This window comes from Psittacula echo, assembly GCF_963264785.1.
Source record: "Psittacula echo genome assembly, chromosome: 1".
In the NCBI taxonomy this organism is placed as follows: domain Eukaryota; kingdom Metazoa; phylum Chordata; class Aves; order Psittaciformes; family Psittacidae; genus Psittacula; species Psittacula echo.
Window position 1 is genome coordinate 167,720,685 of NC_137735.1, and position 21,280 is coordinate 167,741,964.

Here is a 21,280-nt window from a genome sequence, read left to right on the forward strand (position 1 = left end):
CATGAACAGGATCCTTGAAGATCCGGTGCCCTGGCTAAGCTGAGCACCGGGCATCTTGGTGTGTCCCTGACCTGAAGCTCCCGGCCAGCCCCGGACACAGCTCCTGCAGCAGCAGAAGCCCAGAGCAGTGGCTGCACTGAGCAAGGACCCCGCAGCTCAGACCTGCTGCCAGCGCTGCAGCGGCCTCGTTGTGTCACATCTACCACCACAATAAAGCTGACGCTGTGGAACAGAGGTGTGCGTGTCTGACCAGCGACCCCGGGTCACAGCCAGCCTGGTGCCAGCCCAAGAGCTGTGATGGCACGAGAGCCCGATCCTGGGGTGACTCATGCGTTCCATGTGTGTCGAGGTGGTTCTTGTTGAGTGTCCCCTTGTCCTGTGACTGGCCATGGCCATCCATGCACATCAGGTTTGTGTCATTCCTCACTGTGCATAGTCAAACTCAGACCTCAGCTCCCACCTCACTGATGGGGCAGGGGCCGTGCACCGGGCAGCCCTCGGAGGAGAACACAAGCTTGTGTTGAGCTGAACATGATGAGCTCACCTTGACTCAAGCCAGAAGCATCTGAAGTGTCAACACAGATCCGGTTTGGGGCTCCAGCTAATGTAGCCAAGAGCCTGGGTTAGAGAGAGCTTTGCAGAGGGTGTGTGTTTGTTTCTTTGCTTGTTTATCTTTAAGCAACAGCCAGACATGCCAAATGTATCAAATTAAGCAAAATTCTAGATACAAAACTGAGTTTTCGAGGTGTTGTTTTGGAAACCCACCACTGCTTTGTATTTCTACAGATCTGAAAGAGAGAGAGAAGAAAAATAAGCCCTTTAGGCATTTAGCTCCTAGGGTAAAGCTTCCTCTTTCTATATAAACTCATCAATTAATTCTGTTTCAGTTAAATGGTGTAACATTTCTGGTGCAAGCTTTCAGCCACTGCACATACAACCCCCTGTTTCCTTGTAGGCTTTTGGTCACTTCACGGTGTCTTAAACCCCTGCACAAAGCAGAGCTGAGATTTCTTTCCACAGTCAAGGGGATTGTCCACCGAGAGCTGATGAGATTGGCATCTTGGTACCTTCCCTAGAGGGAGTTTGGGGCTTATGGGAAGTTATTTGCACTGCACTGAGGTGTGAAGAGGAGGGGGCATCCCGGCCGAGCAGCAGAGTCCTAGGCAACAGTCCCAGTCTTGGGAAGCGCTTGGCAGGCGACAGCCCCATCCTTTGGTGACATGAAGCAGGACATCCCTGCAGCCCTGCCTGAACTGTTGCTGCTGACACCACAACGGCTCTGGGTCCCACTGCCCTGCGAGCCCTGAGCTCCTCCAGCACCCCTGCTTTCCCCACGCATCAGTGCAGCCACCAAGGAGGGAGGCAAACACACAGTGCCGTGACAGAGCCTTGGCAGGTCTCCAGCCTGCACTCCTGCAGCAGCCAGACCTGAAGATGCTTTAATGCATCTCTGTAGGAAACTAAAAATGCTTTCTTCACTCCATGGATCCCTTTCAATCCCGTGGGAGGAGGCTTTTGCTCATGGAGGTGCACTGCAGTGGGACCACCAGCATTGCAGTGGGGCCACTGGCACTGCAGTAGGGCCACCAGATACTGCAGCGGGGCTACTAGGTACTGCAGTAGGGGGTCCTGGGTGGCCCGGGGGGTGCCCACACCTTCTGCTGGTGCAGTGTGCCATGCAGTGCCATGCTGAGGGATGCTGTTGTCTCACGATTGCCATGGCACTCACCACAGGATGTCAGGCTGAGGATGGGGCATTCCTGAGCCCAGTCCAGGAATTTCCCACGAGGAAGGAGAAGGGAAGCACAGGCTGGGTTGAGATATGCTGGTGGAGGTCAGGTATTTGGAAAGTAGAGAGTTCCAGAGGACAGCTATGAAAATCTCATGGTTGAGAGGGCAGCTCCCACAGGGAAAGGCTTCCTCTATCCGAGGTGACACCGATCTGACACCAGCTCCAAGCTCCCGGCCAGGGGTGGCCAGGGAGGACCAGCTTTTGATGTTGATGTGCTTTGCCTACAAGGAGACAGGGGCATTGTGGGCAAGGCTCAGCGTGTGTCCATGTCACGGCAAGCACAGCTGGCTTCACCTCATCCAGTCACTAACATCGACTAATCACAGCTCACCCACTCATCCCTCTCAGTGAGTAGAAGAGCAAACCGTGACTCTGCCTCATGCTTGTCCAGCAAGACTTGGGAAGAGCAGTGAGGGGCTGGCCAAACCTGTGAGAACAGCTCTGGGTCCCACCAAGACTGGTCCATCACCAAAGTAGCACGAAAGAGGGAAGAGTTAATGCCTGAAGGGTTCACTCGTTGCTGGGTCTAATTCTGGGAAGGCCCCACCATGCAGTTCTGTATTGCCCAAGTACAAAAGAGCTGTGGGGCTGTTCCTTCCGGGGCTGTAGCAGACTAGAAGTCCCATAAAAAGGGCTTTTCTTCTTGTATGGAGAAGTAGAAAGGGACCCATTCAAATTTAAAATCTCTTTTGTCAATAAGGAAGAGGTAAAGCACTGTGCAGAAGGAGCCTGCATGCTGCTGTGGAGCCATTCTGTGGGCAGTCTGCCACTATTGGGCACACTTTCCAGTGAGAGCTTGGGAAGAGATTGGCTTGGAGAGTCCCAGAGGCAACACAGGGAGAATGGAAGTCTTCCATGGATAGTAAACCTAAATTAAATCCTTTTCTTACAAAGAAGAGCAGGGCAAAACAGGTTTGCTGCAGCAAGAGATGTAAGATTTGGTTAAGGCATAAGCAGCTCTTAGGTCCATAATGACCTGACCCTGCTGGAACCTCGCTGTTGTAAACATTTACTCACACCTGGGCTTGTTCCCAATTGTCCCTGCTCCACAAGGGAGCACAGGCAGGATGGCTGCAAAACTGACCAAGGAAAACCATAGCTGGAGGTTGAGACCCTCTTGTGTGGGGAAGCATGAGAGGGGGACCATTCAAAGCGTGTTCAGAAGCCCTCTTGCTCTTCTACATCACTCCCGCAGCACAGCAGGGTGGTCACCATGACAGCCAGGACACTGTCTTTGGAGGTGCCCTTCTCCAGGGGATAACCATGCGTCCCTCGCCCCGGGGGCTGCCCAGTGCCCCCAGCACGAGCTGCACAGCCTCGGCTGGATCCTGCAGCTGCATCAGCACAGCCTTCATTGGCCCTGCCACTAGTGACCTGCAGCACCTCCCCAGCAGTGCCTTCTACCTGCATGGGCATGTTTGGCCAAGCAAACCCTGCCTGGGGCAGCACTACTGCCCTGCACAGCCCCTGGGTATTTCATAGAGCCACAGACTGGTTGGGTTGAAGGGACCTTGAAGCCCATCCAGCTCCAACCCCTGCCATGGGCAGGGGCACCTTCCACTAGAGCAGCTTGCTCCAAGCCCCTGTGTCCAACCTGGCCTTGAACACTGCCAGGGATGGGGCAGCCACAGCTTCTCCGGGCACCCTGTGCCAGCGCCTCAGCACCCTCACTGGGAAGAGCTTCTTTAAAAGGGCCTGTAGGGACAGGACAAGGGAAATTGTTTTAAACTGACAGAGGGAAGACTGAGACGAGATCTCAGGATGAAGTTCTTCCCTCTGAGAGTGGTGAGCAGACGTTGAATTTCCCCTGCCAGCCCTGGCACAGACCTCAGCAAGGGGCTGAAGCAGAGCTCTGCATCAGAGGTACTGTGATTATCCCCTCTGGGAAACACAAACTCTCCTGCAAGGCACTAATCCTGTCCTATTGCCCTTTAGCTGTAGCTGTTACTCACTACCACAAAAGCAGAATGCTTAATACCGCTGCTGGGTGAAGTCAGAGAAGATGTTGAACTGGTTTTGCCACTCTTGTTCTTGCTGTGGGGCATTTTTTCTCATGCTTATGTTGTTTCCTTCCTCTCCCTCTCCTGCCCTTCCCCAGCCTCTGTTCTGTCCCTTCCCTTCCTCCTCCTCCCAGCTGTTCCAAAGAACACTGTCAAATCCTTCAGGCTTTGGCTGCCGAATTCATGCAGTGATGAATGTCCCATTGCCTGTAGTAAACACGTGGACGCAACCTTCACCAGTGTGGAACATCCGCGACCTTCAGTGGCCCCAAAGCCTCGTGTTGGCCATTCCCTGGGTCCCCTCACTGCCCCCGGGGCCCCCGTGGTGGTAAAGCTATTCTGCGCGGTGCTCCTGTCCCCATCTTGGGTGGGGCACTGCTGTGCCGCGTTGGCCAGGCTCCGATGCTGCTGACCTCGGGCCGTGTGATGAATTCCGTTCACTCTTCTCTGTCTTGTTGCTGCCCGGACCGGAGCTAACATTCTCTCTCATTGCCTCTCTTCCTGCTCTCCATCTGCATGTCCGTGCTGCTCTGTCTAGAACCGCCTCTGGCCTCCGGAGGGTGGGCGAGTTGTGTAAGTGAGCATGTTCCCATCCCATAGCAAACATGTTGGCTCCCCGTGCCTGGGCTGACCCCGCTCCCTGCTCTCCCGCCCAGCCGGGAACAGGCAGCGGTGCTTGCCTGGCATGTGAGTGTCCCCTCCTGCCCGGTGTGCCCCAGTAGCATGTCCGTGTCCCTGTGCTGTGGTGTCGTGTGATGCTGCTCGTAGGTGACCACTGAGGAAATTCCCTCGGACTTCCATGGGATTGGTACCTGTGACCCAATGTGCCCCTGCTGCAGCTGCACCACAGGGGACATCAGCAAGGGCTGGGCAGGGGCAGGGCTCCGCCCCATGGGGAGGGACGCCAGGAGGCACCATCCCCTCTCCAAGCCCCAACAACTCCCCCCAAGACACAAGGCTCCCCCTTCCTGCACATTCACCACTCCCCTGTCATGGTGTGTCCCTCAGTCACCTCTCTGGAGCAAACATCCCATGGGACAGAGAAGGCAGTTCTAACACTTCTGCCCCCTGAGGTCACGCAGCTGTCCCTGGCTGGGTCCTGCTGACCATTGGGAGTGGGGCTGGAAGGGACCAGCACAGCACTGCTGCCTGCCACCAGCACACCATGGCCATGGGAGCTGCAGCCTGGTGACCCACAGCAGGTGACTTAGGATATCCCCAAGGAAGTCACTGTTGGCACAAGCTTAAACAATAAGTGGTTATCCAAGACAGCTGTAGGGACATCAGGATACAGAAAACTGCCCCCTCACATATCCCCCTTCTCCCAAAGTGGTTAGTGAAGGACTTCTTGCTGGCAGAGCTTGGCCATGACCCCAGCAGGTCTCCGTGTCCTTGCTGGCAGAGCTCCTTGGCCATGTGCCCAGCAGGTCTCAGTAGCTACCAGTGCCTCTGGAGTACCTTCACAAGCCCACGGCTGATGACCATGTGCACTCACCAGGAGCAAGACACTGTTCCTGTTGGCATGAGGTCATTTGGGCTGAGTGTCAGGACCTCTCTCTCTCCCCAGAGGTGAATTTCCCCAGTGTGCATGGCCAGTGTGTGCTCTTGGTTGTGCTGCTTCTGTGTCTGTCTGTCCTAGGTTTTTTTACCCATAGTGTGTGTGAAAGTAGCCCCCTACATCTGTGTGAACAAAACCCCAGAGCCCACGCAGAGTTCTAGGCAGTCTCACCTCTGATGTTGTCATTTTCTGCCAAGTGCTATATTTCCAAGTCTACCTCCCAGTGCCAAGCGGGACAGGGCCAGACTCGAGGGCAGAGCGGCCACTGTCCTTCCCAACATGGATGTCTTCCCCAGGGGTCAGCTCTGCTCCAGCCCCAGGCTCTAGCACACACTGGGTTAAGCAGAGGTGTGGGACACTCAGAAGCCATCTGGCCCACCTCGGACTTCTGGTGAAGCAAAAGCTTGTAGTCTGTAGGTCTGGCCAGAGCTGGGTGGAGAGACCTGTGCCTCGAGTCCTGCACAGCAGATCCTGCTTCATTTGTGTGTGGCCAGGAGTGGGAGGGTCCTCATGTCACTGCGTATGCCCATGTCTTCATGCATTCAGTGCTGTTGCTGGTGTCACAGTGTCTGAGTGTTTGGGGTTTCATCCAGGGGAGATCTGCTGCCAGTGTTAGCACTGCAGGCATGTGGCTCATCCCTCAGCTTTGGCTGCCTGGTGTGGGACAGGGTGAATTTAGTCTGCCCAGTCCATCTTCTGCCCCCACATTGTTGGGACACTGCCAGGCAGCCCCAGTGGCAGCACTAGCGGGTCGGAAAGCGTTTGGGGATGTCGGCTGAATGGGCTTGTCCCCAGTTGCTGCGCCAGCATTTCAGACAATAGCAGTGCCTGCTCCCATCCAGCACCGTCTGACTGACCGTGACTGTCAGCTGATGTTTCCTCTCTGCTGCACAGCCCTGTTGGTCTGAAAGCTTTGGACATTGTTCCACATCCCTGCAGCCACCCTGCCCTGAGCAGGGGCCCAGGGCTGCAGACAGGTTGTGCTCAGTGCTGTGTGCTGCAGCCCTATTCCCTGCTCAGGGTGCTGCGGTGGCTGCGCCCCATGCCTTTCTCAGGGTGCTGTGGTGGCTGCATGTCCCCACCCTGCCCACGGCACCAGCAGCGGTAACATTCCCATTCGTGCCTGAAGAGATTTCGGGCCAGGGGAAGAGTTAAGATTAGGATGAGGATTAGAATATAGGGTTAGATCTGGGGTTGAGGTTAGAGTATAAGGTTAACCTTAGAGTTAGGGTATAGGGTTAGGGTTAGGTTATAGGGTTAGGGTTTAGGTTATAGGGTTAGCGTTTAGGTTAAGCTTCAGGGTCAGGTCTTAGATTTAGGTTTAGGGTTAGGGTATAGGGTTAGGGTTAGGTTATAGGGTTAAGTCTAGGGTTAGGTTTAGGTTGTAGGGTTAGGGCATAGGGTTAGGGTTTGGGTTAGGGCTGGGATTAGGGTTTAGGTTAGCCTGCAGGGTGCAGCAGTAGCACTAGGGCTGGAGTTAGCTTCTGTCTTGGTCCGAAAGTATCAGCATTGACCCTTGTTCTGCACAATCCACATAGCTTTCCCAGGTTCCTGCTTAGCTGAGCACCTTTGATATGTTCTTAGCAGAGGTTTTTGCATTTCATTCCCTGGACAGGAGCCTTCTACAAACCCAGTGCATTTTCTGGTCTCTCAGTCAAATACTGAGTTCTACTTCAATTCTTAAATCACCATCAGTTCCAGTGTACAAGGCATTGCTGCTGCTGGCAGCATGGGCTTAGTTTTGTACTTCATTAGATGCATTCAGACTGAATAGATCAGCTTTCTGTGTCATCCCATGGGCCAGCTCCCGTTCATCAGCTGCACAAAGGGTCAGGTATTCCCTGCAGGCTGAGGGTGTTCTCCTTGCAATATAATTTCTCACCTGGAACATAAACCTTCAGCCCTGGAGCAGAGCTCCAGCTCCAGGGCTTGGCCACAAGCTGCAGTGAGGGGTGTTTAGTCCCACACTCAGCCCACTTCTGGCACCCAAACCCATAACCGTGCCTCAGGTTTTAGTTGTAGGTGAGATGCACAGTCTGAAGGAAAGCAGTGAAACAGCTCCACTGAACCCATGTCCAGCCACAGTGCCTCTGCCCTGCCCAAGTCTCAGGCGACCATTCCAGGATTCCAGTGCTGCAAGAGGAGATCCCAGGGTTTCTCAAACAGCACCTGCTGCTCTCCTCTTCTTATAGTACTTGTAGTAAACATTATGCAGGCCACATGAAGCATTTTTCCCATGTGCACACTAATGCAGGGCAGCAGTGGTGTCCCCAGGGTGGCACGTGGCTTGTGCGGAGCCCACAGTCAGGGGTGGTGGGAGAAGGGTCATAGTATCACAAAGTGGTTTGGGTTGGAAGGGACCTTAAAGCTCATCCAGCTTCAACCCCCTGCCACAGGCAGGGATACCTTCCACTAGAGCAGCTTGCTCCAAGCCCCTGTGTCCAACCTGGCCTTGAACACTGCCAGGGATGGGGCAGCCACAGCTTCTCTGGGCACCCTGTGCCAGCGCCTCAGCACCCTCACAGGGAAAAGCTTCTGCCTAGGAGCTCACATCAGTCTCCCCTCTGGCAGGTTAAAGCCATTCCCCTTGTCCTGTCCCTTCAGGCCCTTGTCCAAAGCTCCTCTCCGGGTTTCCTGCAGCCCCTTTAGACACTTGGAGCTGCTCTAAGGTCTCCCCTTCAGGAGCCTTCTCTTCTCCAGGCTGCCCCAGCCCAGCTCTCTCAGCCTGGCTCCAGAGCAGAGCTGCTCCAGCCCTTGCAGCATCTCCATGGCCTTCTCTGGCCTCGCTCCAGCAGCTCCACATCCCTCTTGTGCTGCTGCCCAGAGCTGGATCAGGACTGCAAGGAGGGTCTCCCCAGAGCACAGCAGAGGGGCAGGATCCCCTCCCTGAGCTCTGGGTGTGCAGCCCAGTACACGGGGGAGTTTCTGGGCTCAAGCACACACTGAAGCGGAGTCATGAGGAGCTTCTCCTTACCCAACACATCCAGGGCCTTCTCCTTAGGCTGGGGGCACATCCTATGTTTGTGCTGGGGATTGCCCTGACCTAGGGGTAGGACCTTACACTTGGCTTCAGCTTTGTTCTCCCACAATGAGGTAAAACTGTGACAACCACTAGAGCTTTCTGGAGTAGAATTTTGTACTCTGCTTAAAATAATCAGATAGGAATTCAGAAAATCATTGGTTAAACTCAGCACAGCTTCCTCCCCCTCAGTCTGAAATGTTCCTCAGTCAGAGAAGAGCTTTAAGCCCTCCTGATTGTCTTTTCAGGCATCTCCAGAGGTGCACCGAGAGCTGATGGCTCTTTGAAGGCATCCAGAGCTGAAATCATAGAATCACAGAATGGTTTTGGTTGGAAAGGAGCTTAACGCTCATACAGTTCTAACCCCCTTCCACTAGACCAGGTTGCTCCAAGCCCTGTCTATCATGGTGAATGCCTCTTTTGCTGTTGCTTCAGTCAGGTCTGCATTTTTGTGTGCTGTATTTCTCATTCATGTCAGCTTGCCTTCCCCTTCCATGGATTTATTAATTTTCCCATACCTGTGGGACCACACAGAGTGTCTCATGGTTGGTGTTTCCTGTGCATCCCTGGCCCCAGTCTTCCCCCTCCATGTTAGGACACACACACAGGCTGCCTCCAGCCAGAAAGCCTGCCCAGAGTGGAGTTACCATCCTGTGCCATGGCACGTAGGAAACCATGGCTTAAACATCTTCGTATGTTAGACCAAATCTACCAGCAATTGTCTACTGTAAAGCATCTTCCCTCTTTGTAGACCCTGTAATAATGGAGCATCTGGCCACATCACTGAGCTCCTATCCTGCAGTCTGAAGCGTGATCTACAAACTTCGCCAGTCCTCCATGATGTAGCATTAGGGTTTATTAAGACCTTGTGCTGTTCAGTGAGGGTCTCTTGCTTAACATCAGAGCAGTAGCACAGAGCTGGTTTGGTCACACTGCTGTTTGTTACGTGTGTTCATGTGCTCATTAAGCTATGGGAATCAGCTTTCCCATCTCTTTGTCAGCCCCATGTCAAGGAAGATGCTGAATCTGTTCTAGCTCAAGGACTTCTTCCCTCATCTGCTCTTGCAATAGGCAGAAGGGAGTCAGATCCTGAACAGACTCAGGAGATGTGGAAGGACTTTACTGAGATATAGAAACTAAAACCTCTCCCCTTCTTTTTCTGCAAAAAGAGAAGGTTCACCTTGTACCATTGTGAGACTTAGATGCAGGAGGCACTGGCTGTAACAAGTCCCTGGCACAGTGGTGTGTCAGTAGTACACACACAGATTCATAGAATCATCACAGGTTGGGAGGGACCTCAAGATCATCTGGTCCAACCTTTCTAGGCAAAGCGTGACCTAGACTGGATGTCCTAGCACTCTGTCCAGCCAATCTTAACAGTGTCCAATGCTGGGGAGTCAACACATCCCTGGGGAGATTGTTCCAGTGGCTGGTTGTCCTCATTGTTGTCATTGTGAAAAATGACTTCGGGCAGGGAGGTATCCTGCCCTGAGTATCTTCCACCTCTTCAGTCCTGGCACATCTGCACTCATCTGGGGACTTAAGTCTTTGTGTGCTGCCTACACAGTGGCCCAGCACCTCCAGTGAGGTGCAAGGGGCACTTTGGGTTCCTTTGCTTTCCCCAAACCAGACAAAAAATTACAAGTGGATTGGTCCTGGTTTGTTGTCTTGCAGTAGTTGGACACTGCGATGAGACCTGAGCAGAACACAGCATGCTCCAAAATGGAGACACTTGGCTCAGGGCATCTGTGCGTGTTCTACATGCGATTTTCATCAGGGGCAAGCAGTGTGAATAGTGGAAGTAGCTTATCAGTGTTCTTTGTGGAGAAGGGTTAACACAAGCAGGTATTCTGTAGTAGGGTCCCATTTCATTTAATAGATTTATTAATTTTATGAAAACCATCATGATTAAGGAGAATCTCTGATATGCAGAAAACATGAAGTTCTGCGGGATCCTGAACTGAGTGAAGAGCTGGAGGGAAACCAGCCAAGCTCAATGAGTGACCTGCATGAGAGCAGGGAAAGTTCAGTGCTAAGTAAAAAGATGGGCAGCTGAGGGCAGAAGCTGATTCTGCAGGTCAGAGAGCACAGTCCCCATGAATTGTGCCCATCTGACGTTGTCCGTGCTTCAGATGATTCCAGTGCACCACAAGCAGTGAGGAGTGAAAGCTAGTACTGCAGTGGTGCGGCTGGCAGGGCTGGCAGGCACTGATGGTGCTGCAGGAATAGTTGCTGTTTGTTTGCTGCATGTGCACCAGAGAATCCCAGACTGGTTTGGGTTGGAAGAGATCTTAAAGCTCATCCAGTTCCAAGCCCCTGAATAGTTGCTGTTTGTTTGCTGCATGTGCACCAGAGAATCCCAGACTGGTTTGGGTCGGAAGAGATCTTAAAGCTCATCCAGTTCCAAGCCCCTGCCATGGGCAGGAACACCTTGCACAGAGCAGGTTGCTCCAAGCCCCTCCAACCTGGCCTTGAACACTGACAGGGATGGGGCAGCCACAGCTTCTCATTTTGTATCATCTGCACACAATGGTTGTCATCTCTGTTGAGAATGCTCTCTGCCCATAACCCAGGAATTTAATGAAGACATTAAGAGGTATTGGCCCCAGTACCAACCCAGGGGGTTGTGTAACCCACAAGTCAACAGTCTCCAGTTGGACCTTGTGCTGCTGACCACAGCCCTCAGATCCTACTGTTTCAGCCAGTTCCTGATCAACCTAACCTTCCACTTGTCCTGTGCATGCTTCACCAATTTGTCAGTGAGAATGCTATGGGCATATGTCCAATTGGAAAGCGTTGCTAAGTGAAGATAAAGAAAGCCCATTGCTCGTCTCTCACCTACCAACCGTCATTTGATGGTAGAAGGCTGATGGGTTGGCCAAGCAAGATTTCCACTATCTAAAGCCGCACTGTCTACCATAGTTGCTTTCTTGTCCTCAGTATGTTTAGAGATGTCTTCCAGAATGATTTGCTCCATCATCTGCCCAGGGCCTGGTGTAGGCTGCACCTCATTCCCTGATCCTCCTCCAAACAGGAGTTGCTGTGGTGTTATGTGGTCACTTTGCTCTGGATGGCAAGGTGCAGCTTTGCTGAAGGACCAGCACAAGCCAAAGCCCCTGCACATACCCCGGTAGTTGCTCCTTCCCAAGCACCTCACAGCTCCCCTTTCCCACTGCACCACAGGAGTCTGTAAGCTTCCCTGCCTGGTGCCATAGGGACAGCTTTCCCAAACACCTGGTTAACGAGTGATCCTCTTGATCTCTTGGCACTCTCACTGACCATCTTCCTGAAGGGAACAGACCAGTCTGGTGAGAGACCTGTCCTAGTGGAAGGTGTCCCTGTCCATGGCAGGGGGTTGGAATTAGATGAGCTTTAAGGTCCCTTCCAATCCAAACCATTCTAAGATTCTATGATCATAAGTGCTGCCCATAGGTTTTCACAGAATCATAGAATAGTTAGGGTTGGAAAGGACCTTAAGATCATCTAGTTCTAACCCCCTTGCCATGAGCGGGAACACCTCGCACTAAACCATGTCACCCAAGGCTCTGTCCAACCTTAAACACAGCAAGGGATGGAGCATTCACAAGTGCCCTGGGCAACCCATTCCAGTGCCTCACCACCTTACAGTAAAGAACTTCCTCCTTATATCCAGTCTAAACTTCCCCTGTTTAAGTTTTAACCCATTACTCTTTGTCCTATCACTACAGTCCCTGATGAAGAGTCCCTCCCCAGCATCCTTATGGGCCCACTTCAGATACTGGACGCAGCCTTCTCTTCTCCAGGCTGAACAGCCCCAACTTTCTCAGCCTGTCCTCATACAGGAGGTTCCCCTGATCATCCTTGTGGCCCTCCTCTGGACTTGTTGCAACAGTTCCATGTCCTTTTTATGTTGAGGACACCAGAACTGCACACAATACTCCAAGTGAGGTCTCACGAGAGCAGAGTAGAGGGGCAGGATCACCTCCTTCGACCTGCTGGTCACACTCCTTTGGATGCAGCCCAGGATACGGTTGGCTTTCTGGGCTGCAAGTGCACACTGAAGCCGGCTCATGCTCAATTTCTGATTGACCAACACCCTCAAGTCCTTCTCTGCAGGGCTGCTCTGAATCTCTTCTCTGCCCAACCTGTAGCTGTGCCTGGGATTGCTCTGACCCAGGTGTAGGACCTTGCACTTGGCATGGTTAAACTTCATCAGGTTGGCATCAGCCCACCTCACAAGCGTGTCGAGGTCCCTCTGGATGGCATCCCTTCCCTCTGGTGTATCAACTGAACCACACAGCTTGGTGTCATCAGCAAACTTGCTGAGGGTGCACTCAATCCCACTGTCCATGTCACCGACAAAGATGTTGAACAAGACGGGTCCCAACACCGATCCCTGAGGGACACCACTCGTTACCGGTCTCCAGCTGGACATCGAGCCATTGACCACAACTCTTTGCGTGCGGCCATCCAGCCAGTTCTTTATCCACCGAGTGGTCCACCCATCAAATTGATGTCTCTTCAATTTAGAGACAAGGATGTCATGTGGGACAGTGTCAAAGGCTCTGCACAAGTCCAGGTAGATGACGTCAACTGCTCTTCCCCTGTGCATCAGTTCCGTAGCCACATCATAGAAGGCCACCAAATTGGTCAGGCAGGATTTCCCCTTAGTGAAGCCATGCTGGCTGTCACCAACCACCTCCTTGTTTTTCATGTGCCTTAGCATGCCTTCCAGGAGAATCTGCTTCAAGAGTTTGCCAGGCACAGAGGTGAGACTGACTGGTCTGTAATTCCCCGGGTCATCCTTTTTCCCCTTCTTGAAAATGGGGGTTATATTTCCTTTTTTCCAGTTGTTGGGAACTTCACCTGACTGCCATGATTTTTCAAATATGATGGCCAGTGGCTTAGCAACTTCATTCGCCAGCTCCTTCAGGACCTGCGGATGGATTTCGTCAGGTCCCATGGACTTGTGTATGTTCAGGTTTTTAAGATGGTCTCAAACCAGATCCTCTCTTACAGTGGGCCTAAGGTCTTCATTCTCACAGTCCCTGCATGCGCCTTCCAAGACTTGGGTGGTGCAGTCACAGCCTTTGCCAGTGAACACTGAGTCAAAGAAGTCATTAAGTACCTCAGCCTTCTCCAAATCCTGGGTAGCCAGTTCTCCTGATATCTTCTGAAGGGGGCCAACGTTGTCCCTAGTCTGTCTTTTATTTGCAATGCACCTATAGAATCCCTTCGTGTTAACTTTCACATCCCTAGCCAAGTTCAATTCTAACTGGGCCTTAGCTTTCCTCACCTGGTCCCTAGCTTCCCGGACAACATCCCTGTATACTTCCCAGGCTGCCTGTCCCTGCTTCCACCTTCTATAAGCCTCTTTTTTCCTTTGAATTTTCCTGAGCAGCTCCTTATCCATCCAAGGAGGTCTCCTGGCCCTCCTGCTGCACTTCCTTCTAGTTGGGATGCAACACTCCTGAGCTTGTAGCAGGTGATCCTTGAATAACAACCAACAGTCTTGGGCCCCCTGCCCTCTAGGGCTGTATCCCATGGAACCTTACTAAGCAGGCTCCTGAAGAGGCCAAAGTCTGCTCTCTTAAAGTCCAGGGCAGTGAGCTTGCTGCACGCTCTTCTCACTGTCCCGAGGATCTTGGATTCAACCATCTCATGGTCACTGCAACCAAGGCTGCCCTGGAGTGTCACATTTCCAACCAGCCCTTCCCTGTTGGTGAGCACGAGGTCAAGCATGGCACCTCTCCTTGTTGGCTCCTCTATTACTTGCAGAAGGAAGTTGTCTTCCAGACAATCGAGGAACCTCCTGGATTGCTTGTGCTGGGCCATACCTTCACTCCAACAGATGTCAGGGTGGTTGAAGTCCCCCATGAGAACAAGGGCCTGTGAGCGTGAGGCTGTTCCTATCTGCCTATAGAGCACTTCATCCACAGATTCCTCTGGATCAGGTGGTCTGTAACAGATCCCCACAGTAATGTCCCCCATAGCTGTTCTCCCTTTAACCCTGACCCACAAACTCTCTGTTGACTGCTCACCCGTCCCCAGACAGAGTTCCATACTCTCCAGCCTATCCCTAACATAAATAGCAACTCTCTCTCCCCACCTGCCAGGCCTGTCTTTTCTAAAGAGCCTGTAACCTTCCATTCCAACACTCCAGTCGTAGGAGCCATCCCACCGTGTTTCTGTGATGCCTCCTATATCATACCCCCGTAGACATGCACACATCTCTAATTCCTCTTGTTTGTTTCCCATGCTACGGGCATTTGTATAGAGGCATCTGAGCCGAGCTCCAAATGAAGCCAGCTCATTGGCTGGAGCGGCTGGAATATCTCTGCATCGCTCCGAGCATTTATTATAGGTGCTGGCAACTGATTGGGGGTGTTGGGATGGAATGAAGCCCCCCTTCCCCAACACATCTAGTTTAAAGCTTTCTTGACCAGTCTGACAAGCCTCCTACCAAAACTGCTCTTCCCCTTCGTTGTCAGACTAGCTCCGCGAGCCTGCAGTAGACTTGGCCTCCCAAATCGAGTCCCATGCTCTAAATACCCAAACCTCTGACTATGGCACCACTCTTCTAACCATTTATTAACCTGGCAAATCCACCTAGCCTTTTTAAGGTCCTCCCTTTTATCCTGGAGAATTGATGAAAAGACTGTCTGAGCTCCACAGCCCTCATTTGCATTTGTTTCTGCTCAGGAGACTCCATACAGAACTGTAGCAGCCCTTAGAGGTACAAAACTGAGCAGTTCTTGCCTGGTTTGCACAATCTATTGTTCATCTGAAGATAAGCTCTTCCAAAGCTTCTTCAGCTTCATCAGCCCTCCAAACACTGGTGGAGTTTCTGCCTTCCCTTCAGGAGGAACAGTACATTGGGTACAATTAACCCCACTTGTCTGCGTCAGGTTGCAGTTGTTCCCTCGTGGCATTCCTTTGTTTTTCTACTGTGAAAGAGGAGAACTCAGGAGTGCCAGATTTATCTTCCCTAATGAAAGTGCTGGCTGCACAAGCCGAGTCCTGAGGAACAAATGACAGCAGGAAATTAGACCACCTTCAGCAAAAACCTGTGTTCTCAGCAGTTCTTCAGATAAGCCTCATGCACTGCTGGGCACTCCTCTCCCTGTGGGCTCTCTTTATTGGGATAAGCTTATCCTCTCATTGGGTTCTTCAGCTGAGAGGCAGGAACAGATTTCTTGCCAAAAATGAGCATTTACAGAAGAGCAGCAGGTTGGCAAATGTTGCCTGAGACCAGCCCATCAATCCCATAGAATGATAGAATCATCTCATGGAATGGTTTGGGTTGGAAGGGACCTTAATACTCATCCAGTCACCTCCCTCAACCTGCTGGCCAACAAGAGAAAACTCGTATGAATGGAGCCTGTCAGCAGGCACCAGGGCATGGGCAGGGATTGGAGCTGCTTCCCTGACACCATTCTCACTTGCAGAGCAGCCTGTGAGAGCATCCAGCTCATGCCAGTGAGTTTGTCCTGTTTGACAGTTGTGTTATGTCCACAGTGACATGTAGCACAAGTGCTTCTGGTCTTGTTCTGTGCACTGTTCAGAGACTTTCTCTTCTTTCTGCACTCCTCTCCCTTGTCCTTCCTTTTCAGGGACAGTTCTCAGGCAATTCTGGAAGTCAAAATCCTTTCAAAATAGACACTGTAGTGGTGTCATGTCATCTGGGCAGGCACTGTTCTAGGCAGGGAACCTCCAAGTGTCCATCTGCATTTCAAGCAAAGAGAGGATCAGTCCCCAGCCCATCCCTAAAGCACAGCCTGGTCACAGATAGGCCGAGCTCTGCATTGGAGCCTTTGGGGGTGCCGAGCTGTAGTGGAGATCCTCGAGAGCAATCTCGTGTCTCACTCATCAGCAGGCGATGGTTGTTCATAACAGGAGGCGAGTACTTCACACACTTCTAATGAAAAGCAGTGGGGACACTTTTGAAGCCCAGGATGAGCACGCTTGGAAGCCAAGAGCACAAAAGACTTCACTGAGCAAAAGCAAAGCATTTCTCTTTGGAGTGATGAGGAGCATGTTCCCTCTGTGGCTGGATCTGCCCTTGCCTTTGTTACTCCTGAAGACATTCAGACTGAACGAGTTCAAAGGAAAAATCCTTATCCATTAATGACTCATTCAAGGAATCTGCTTTTTAAGCCTGTCAGTAAAAGTGTTCCCAGAAGGCTTAATTAGTTGTCCTACAGATCTCTTTTTTTGCTTAGCACTTCCATCAAACTGATGTGTCTTTGCTTGTGAAACTGCTTCCCATGGAACCTATTCTCCCCCTTTGCTGATTCCAGTCAGTTCCACCCATGTGCTGTGGTGTACAAGTCAGGCCTTGGCTTCTGTGTCTCAGAAGAGTAATTTTCCTGTATACACTGAAGAATCAATCCAGTCAACCGACCTACCACTGGTGCTGGCACCCTGCAGGACCAGGCTGTGTGCAACAGGGGCCCAGAGCTGCCAGAGCCTGGATTTTGTGTGTTCAGAGAAGACAAGCTTAAAGGCAGTCCTACAGCGGTGATGAGAGCTGCCATGACCCAACTCACAGAGCTGGTGGCAACTAGCAATCCCACTATCTCAGGGTTGCTGGTCTTCTAAGGCCCAGCTGGAGCACCTCCAGCCGTGGGAAGTGTAAGAAGCATTTCATAAAATCCCAGACTGATTTGGGTTGGAAGAGACTTTAAAGCTCATCCATCTCCAACCCCTGCCATGGGCAGGAACACCTTCCACTAGAGCAGCTTGCTCCAAGCCCCTGTGTCCAACCTGGCCTTGAACACTGCCAGGGATGGGGCAGCCACAGCTTCTCTGGGCACCCTGTGCCAGCACCTCAGCACCCTCACAGGGAAGAGCTTCTGCCTAAGAGCTCATCTCAGTCTCCCCTCTGTCAGGTTAAAGCCATTCCCCTTGGCCTGTCCCTACAGGCCCTTGCCCAAAGCTCCTCTCCAGCTTTCTTGTTAGTCCCCTTTAGGTATTGGAAGACTGTTAGAAAGTCTCCCCTGAGCCTTCTCTTCTCTTAATTTTCTTATTAAGCTCCCCAGTTACATTGACTTGACGTTGCCTAAAGGAGAAGTGGGCAACACCACCGTGTTCAGGAAACCTGACAAAGATTAAGTCCTCAATAGAAACGTCCTGAGAGGTAGCAGCACTTGGCTTCAGCTTGGCTACTGCTGGCTAGTGCATGTCTCCGTCAGTGTGCATTCCTTGGGCAAAGTACATGACAAACCAACGCTAACCTGGGACATCTGGTCTAGGTCATGCTTTGCCTGAAAGGGTTTGACCAGATGATCCTTGAGGTCCCTTCAACCTGGGATTCTGTGATTCTGTGAACCTGCAACGAAGAAGAGCAGTGATCCAGGAAAACCCTCTAGGCAGATCTCATTGCTGTGTGTAATGTGTGAGTCTTCAGAAGGGTTCACATCCAGAAAAACTGACCCGGCTTCCTAGCAGGATGAAGTGCCTGTGGCTGACTAATTAGATGGATGGCCTATAATGAGGTCAGCATCTAGAACTGGACAGGACACCAGAGACTGTCTGCAGAATAACACATGGCTGGCAGAACTGCACTGCTGAAGATGTTAAGAGCCAACAGTACCTTGCCAACCGCACACCACAGTGGCCAATCCAGTGCTCTGCAGAGGAGAACAGACCTACAGGTTACATCCACTGACCAGCTGTGCCCGAAAGGGTCTGCTGTGACATCTCTGCCTCATTACTGTGAGGACACTCAGCCCTGGAAGCTGATTTCTCACATGTGGTTCCAGCCACCCCGTTTCCCAAGAGCAGGAATAGCCCATTTCCAGGCCCTGTAAACCACCAAACAAAGAAGAACCAGGGAGGCCCTCCAGCACAGTTTGCACGAGACGTGGGTCTCTGTGGGACCAACATCTCCACCGCTTGCAAGGCCCATGATGCCAACAGCCTTTGAGCATCCACCCTGCAGTGAGGAGCACGCTCATGTGAGGCTGCTGCAGGTCTTGGTCTTGGTACCCCCTGGCCACATCTCTCTTCTTCTTTCACAGATTCCAACAGCACTTTCTCCTCTGTCCCACCCTGCACAGGTTCAACAAGGTTTTGGCACACAAGCTGCTGTGCCTGCAGCCATTCCTGTTCCCATTGACCTTTCTCCAACGTAAGTGACCAGAACTGCTCAGAATTTCAGATGAAGTGTAGCAGTGTCTCCTGTGGCAATGGGATTGCATCCGTACATCTGTAAGGAACCCTCCTTAGATTTGGCAGTGTTTGTTCTGCCCTTCCATGGCCACGCTAGTGCCTCCCAGCCATCCTCCCTTGGGGTCCATGACCAGACCCAGAACTTTCTCTCCAAATCTTCCAGAAGATCCTTTGCCAGTCTCTGATCTATACTTTGTACTGTCTGTTCTTGAGCCACAGCCCTCAAGGTCATTCAGCTCTTCCCCTTCCCAAATGTGATTCGCCATCATGCTACTTGATAACCCACTTGCTTTCTGTGCCAGGGTGGCAGGGAAATAAGTAAGAGGAAGTGCGCTTGAGCCCACAGACTATGAACAGAACTTTATGTTCATATTCATGTTCAGCTCATCTTGTGGGAGCCATCTCTCTTGAAAATCACACGTGCTTATTCATCTCCAAAAGTGTGGATCTTGTGTGATGTGGCATCACTGGCAGCGGGTATGTGCTGTTAACTGTAGCCCTTGGACTCTTGTTGCCAGCAGCAGGTTTCCAGAGTGTCCATTTGTTCCAGGAAGGAAGGACCTGAGAGGGGAGAGAAGAGCTTGGAGGGTGGCAGGGAGCCGGGGTATTGATGAGGGTACCATGCAGGCAGCCCAGGGGACCTTGTGCTCGGTAACCAACGTCCCATTCTGGAGCCAGATTGCTGCAGGACTTGTATTTGATCAATTAGTTTGGAAGATGAGCAGAGTGACATTAATTGACCCAAATGAGTGGTTGTGGACTCTTCAGTGAAGTGATAACCAGCCCAATCCCAGTGATGCCTCTTAGGCTGCACAACCCTGAAGCAGCAGGGCCTTTCTCCCTTTCCTCCCTACTTACCTTACCTACTTACTGTGATTCTATAATCACAGGCTGGTTTGGGTTGGAAGGGAGCTTTAGCTCATGCGGTTCCAACTGCCTGCCACAGACAGGGACACCTTCCACTAGAGCAGCTTGCTCCAAGCCCCATCCAACCTGGCCTTGAACACTGCCAGGGATGGGGCAGCCACACCAATTGACAGGACAGGAGCAGGCACCAACCCTGCACCAAGATGCTCAATCCATCTTTAGGGTTCTGCTGACAGCCAAGAGACCAAAGGGCAGGTTGGACACACAGGGAATGTGCCAGAAGGTTCTCTCTTGTCCCAGGAAGGGGCTATGTACTCAGGAGCACTGTTTTGCTTCAGGTCCGGAGCAGGACCCGAGTATGCTGGTGGTGGTGCATTAGCAAGAGGGGAAATGGGGATCCCTGGTGGGAGCTGGGCCAGTGGGCTTTGGTGCAGCTCCTCCACAGCTTCTTGCTGCCCAGCAGGGGCAGGGCAAGGTACATGTTCCTAGGCTGCAACCAGTGTTTGTGTGCAGCCACGCTCCTCCCCAGTGAGTCTCAATGGGCTCTGGAGCCATGGCAGTTAGGGCAGGTTTGGCCAGGAACTGGAGGTACTGGAGATGCTGGCTGGAACCTCTTCTACCCACTCCGGAAGAGCCCTGGCAGGGCTGGCAAGGATGTCTTGGCTGGAGTGCACCTTGCCATGTCTCCTGAGTGCTGCAGAGCCCCCATCCCCCCCCCATCCCAGCCTGCCCCATGTATACTGTGTGTGTGTGCTCCTGTGTCGGGACCTCGGCCTCACCCCTGCCCTCTGCTCTCTCCTCTCTCTCGCTGTACCATTCTTTCTGCAGACTTTTCAGTAGTTTAGGAGAACTCAGCACCATTTCCCAGCGGAGCTCCGGGACCACCTACACAGTCAGACCTGGCAGTCGCTACCCTGTAACGCGACGTACCCCCAGCCCCGTGAAGCCGGCTCTGGATCGGACAGAGCCCCTCAGCACCGTCCGGCCCTATGGTCTGACCCCTCCCACCATCCTCAAATCTTCCAGCCTCTCCATCCCACACGAGCCCAAGGAGGTGCGCTTTGTGGTGAGGAGTGTGAGTGCCCGGAGCCGCTCCCCATCCCCGTCCCCCTCACCAGGGCCACCCCTGCACACCCTGCACCCGCCTCGGCCCTTCATGCAGAAACCCCTCCACCTCTGGAACAAGTACGACGTCGGGGACTGGCTGGAAAGCATCAATTTGGTGGAGCACCGAGACAAGTTTGAGGACCATGAAATAGAGGGCACGCACCTGCCTGCCCTCACCAAGGAGGACTTTGTGGAGTTGGGGGTGACCCGGGTCGGGCACCGGATGAACATTGAGCGGGCACTCAAGCAGCTTGTAGACAGCTGACCGTCCCTGGCAGCATTGGCCTCTTCCAGAGCCACTGTGGGGGGTGGGGGGGTGTTTCTACTAGACTAATAAAACCCACTTTGATTCTCTTTCTACTCTGAGCACTGCACTGAAGGGTGCGGAGCCAACAGGCTCCTGCCCGCTCCCACACCGCCCCGGTGTGCCATGCACACGCCAACCCCCCGCTCGGCCCTGGCGACGCCTTCAGGACAAGGAATGTTGCATGAAATACATCCTCGTTTCTGTTCCTCCCAGAGAGTCTGGCCTGTATATCGCTTGATGTGCTCTTTCCTGCGGGCGTCGCTGGTGGCCAGCGCGGCTGAGGCACCGCGTGCTGCTGAGCCCAGGCTCCATGTGGCCAACAGGCAGCACTCGGTCGGGGTGGGCAGTGGGGCCAGGCCGGTGGCACCATGAGGAGCTGGGCCCCTGCTTAGGGACAAGGTTCTGGTGGAGGCCTAGTGCTGGCTGTGTTGCCCAGTGTGATAGGCAGGCTGGGGTACGGCAGGGCGGTGAGTGCACA

General features: G+C 52.7%; 1 protein-coding gene across 1 annotated transcript in view; it reads left to right on the forward strand.

The window, feature by feature from the left end:
- Positions 1-20,760, forward strand: part of SHANK3 (SH3 and multiple ankyrin repeat domains 3) — a gene marked incomplete at both ends in the record, with an annotated part of 299,554 nt that extends 278,794 nt beyond the window's left edge. The window contains one exon of the mRNA XM_080626849.1: positions 20,217-20,760. Within this exon, the coding sequence (XP_080482975.1) occupies positions 20,217-20,760 (544 nt within the window). The remainder of the gene's footprint in view (positions 1-20,216) is intronic.
- Positions 20,761-21,280: the final 520 nt, after the last annotated feature.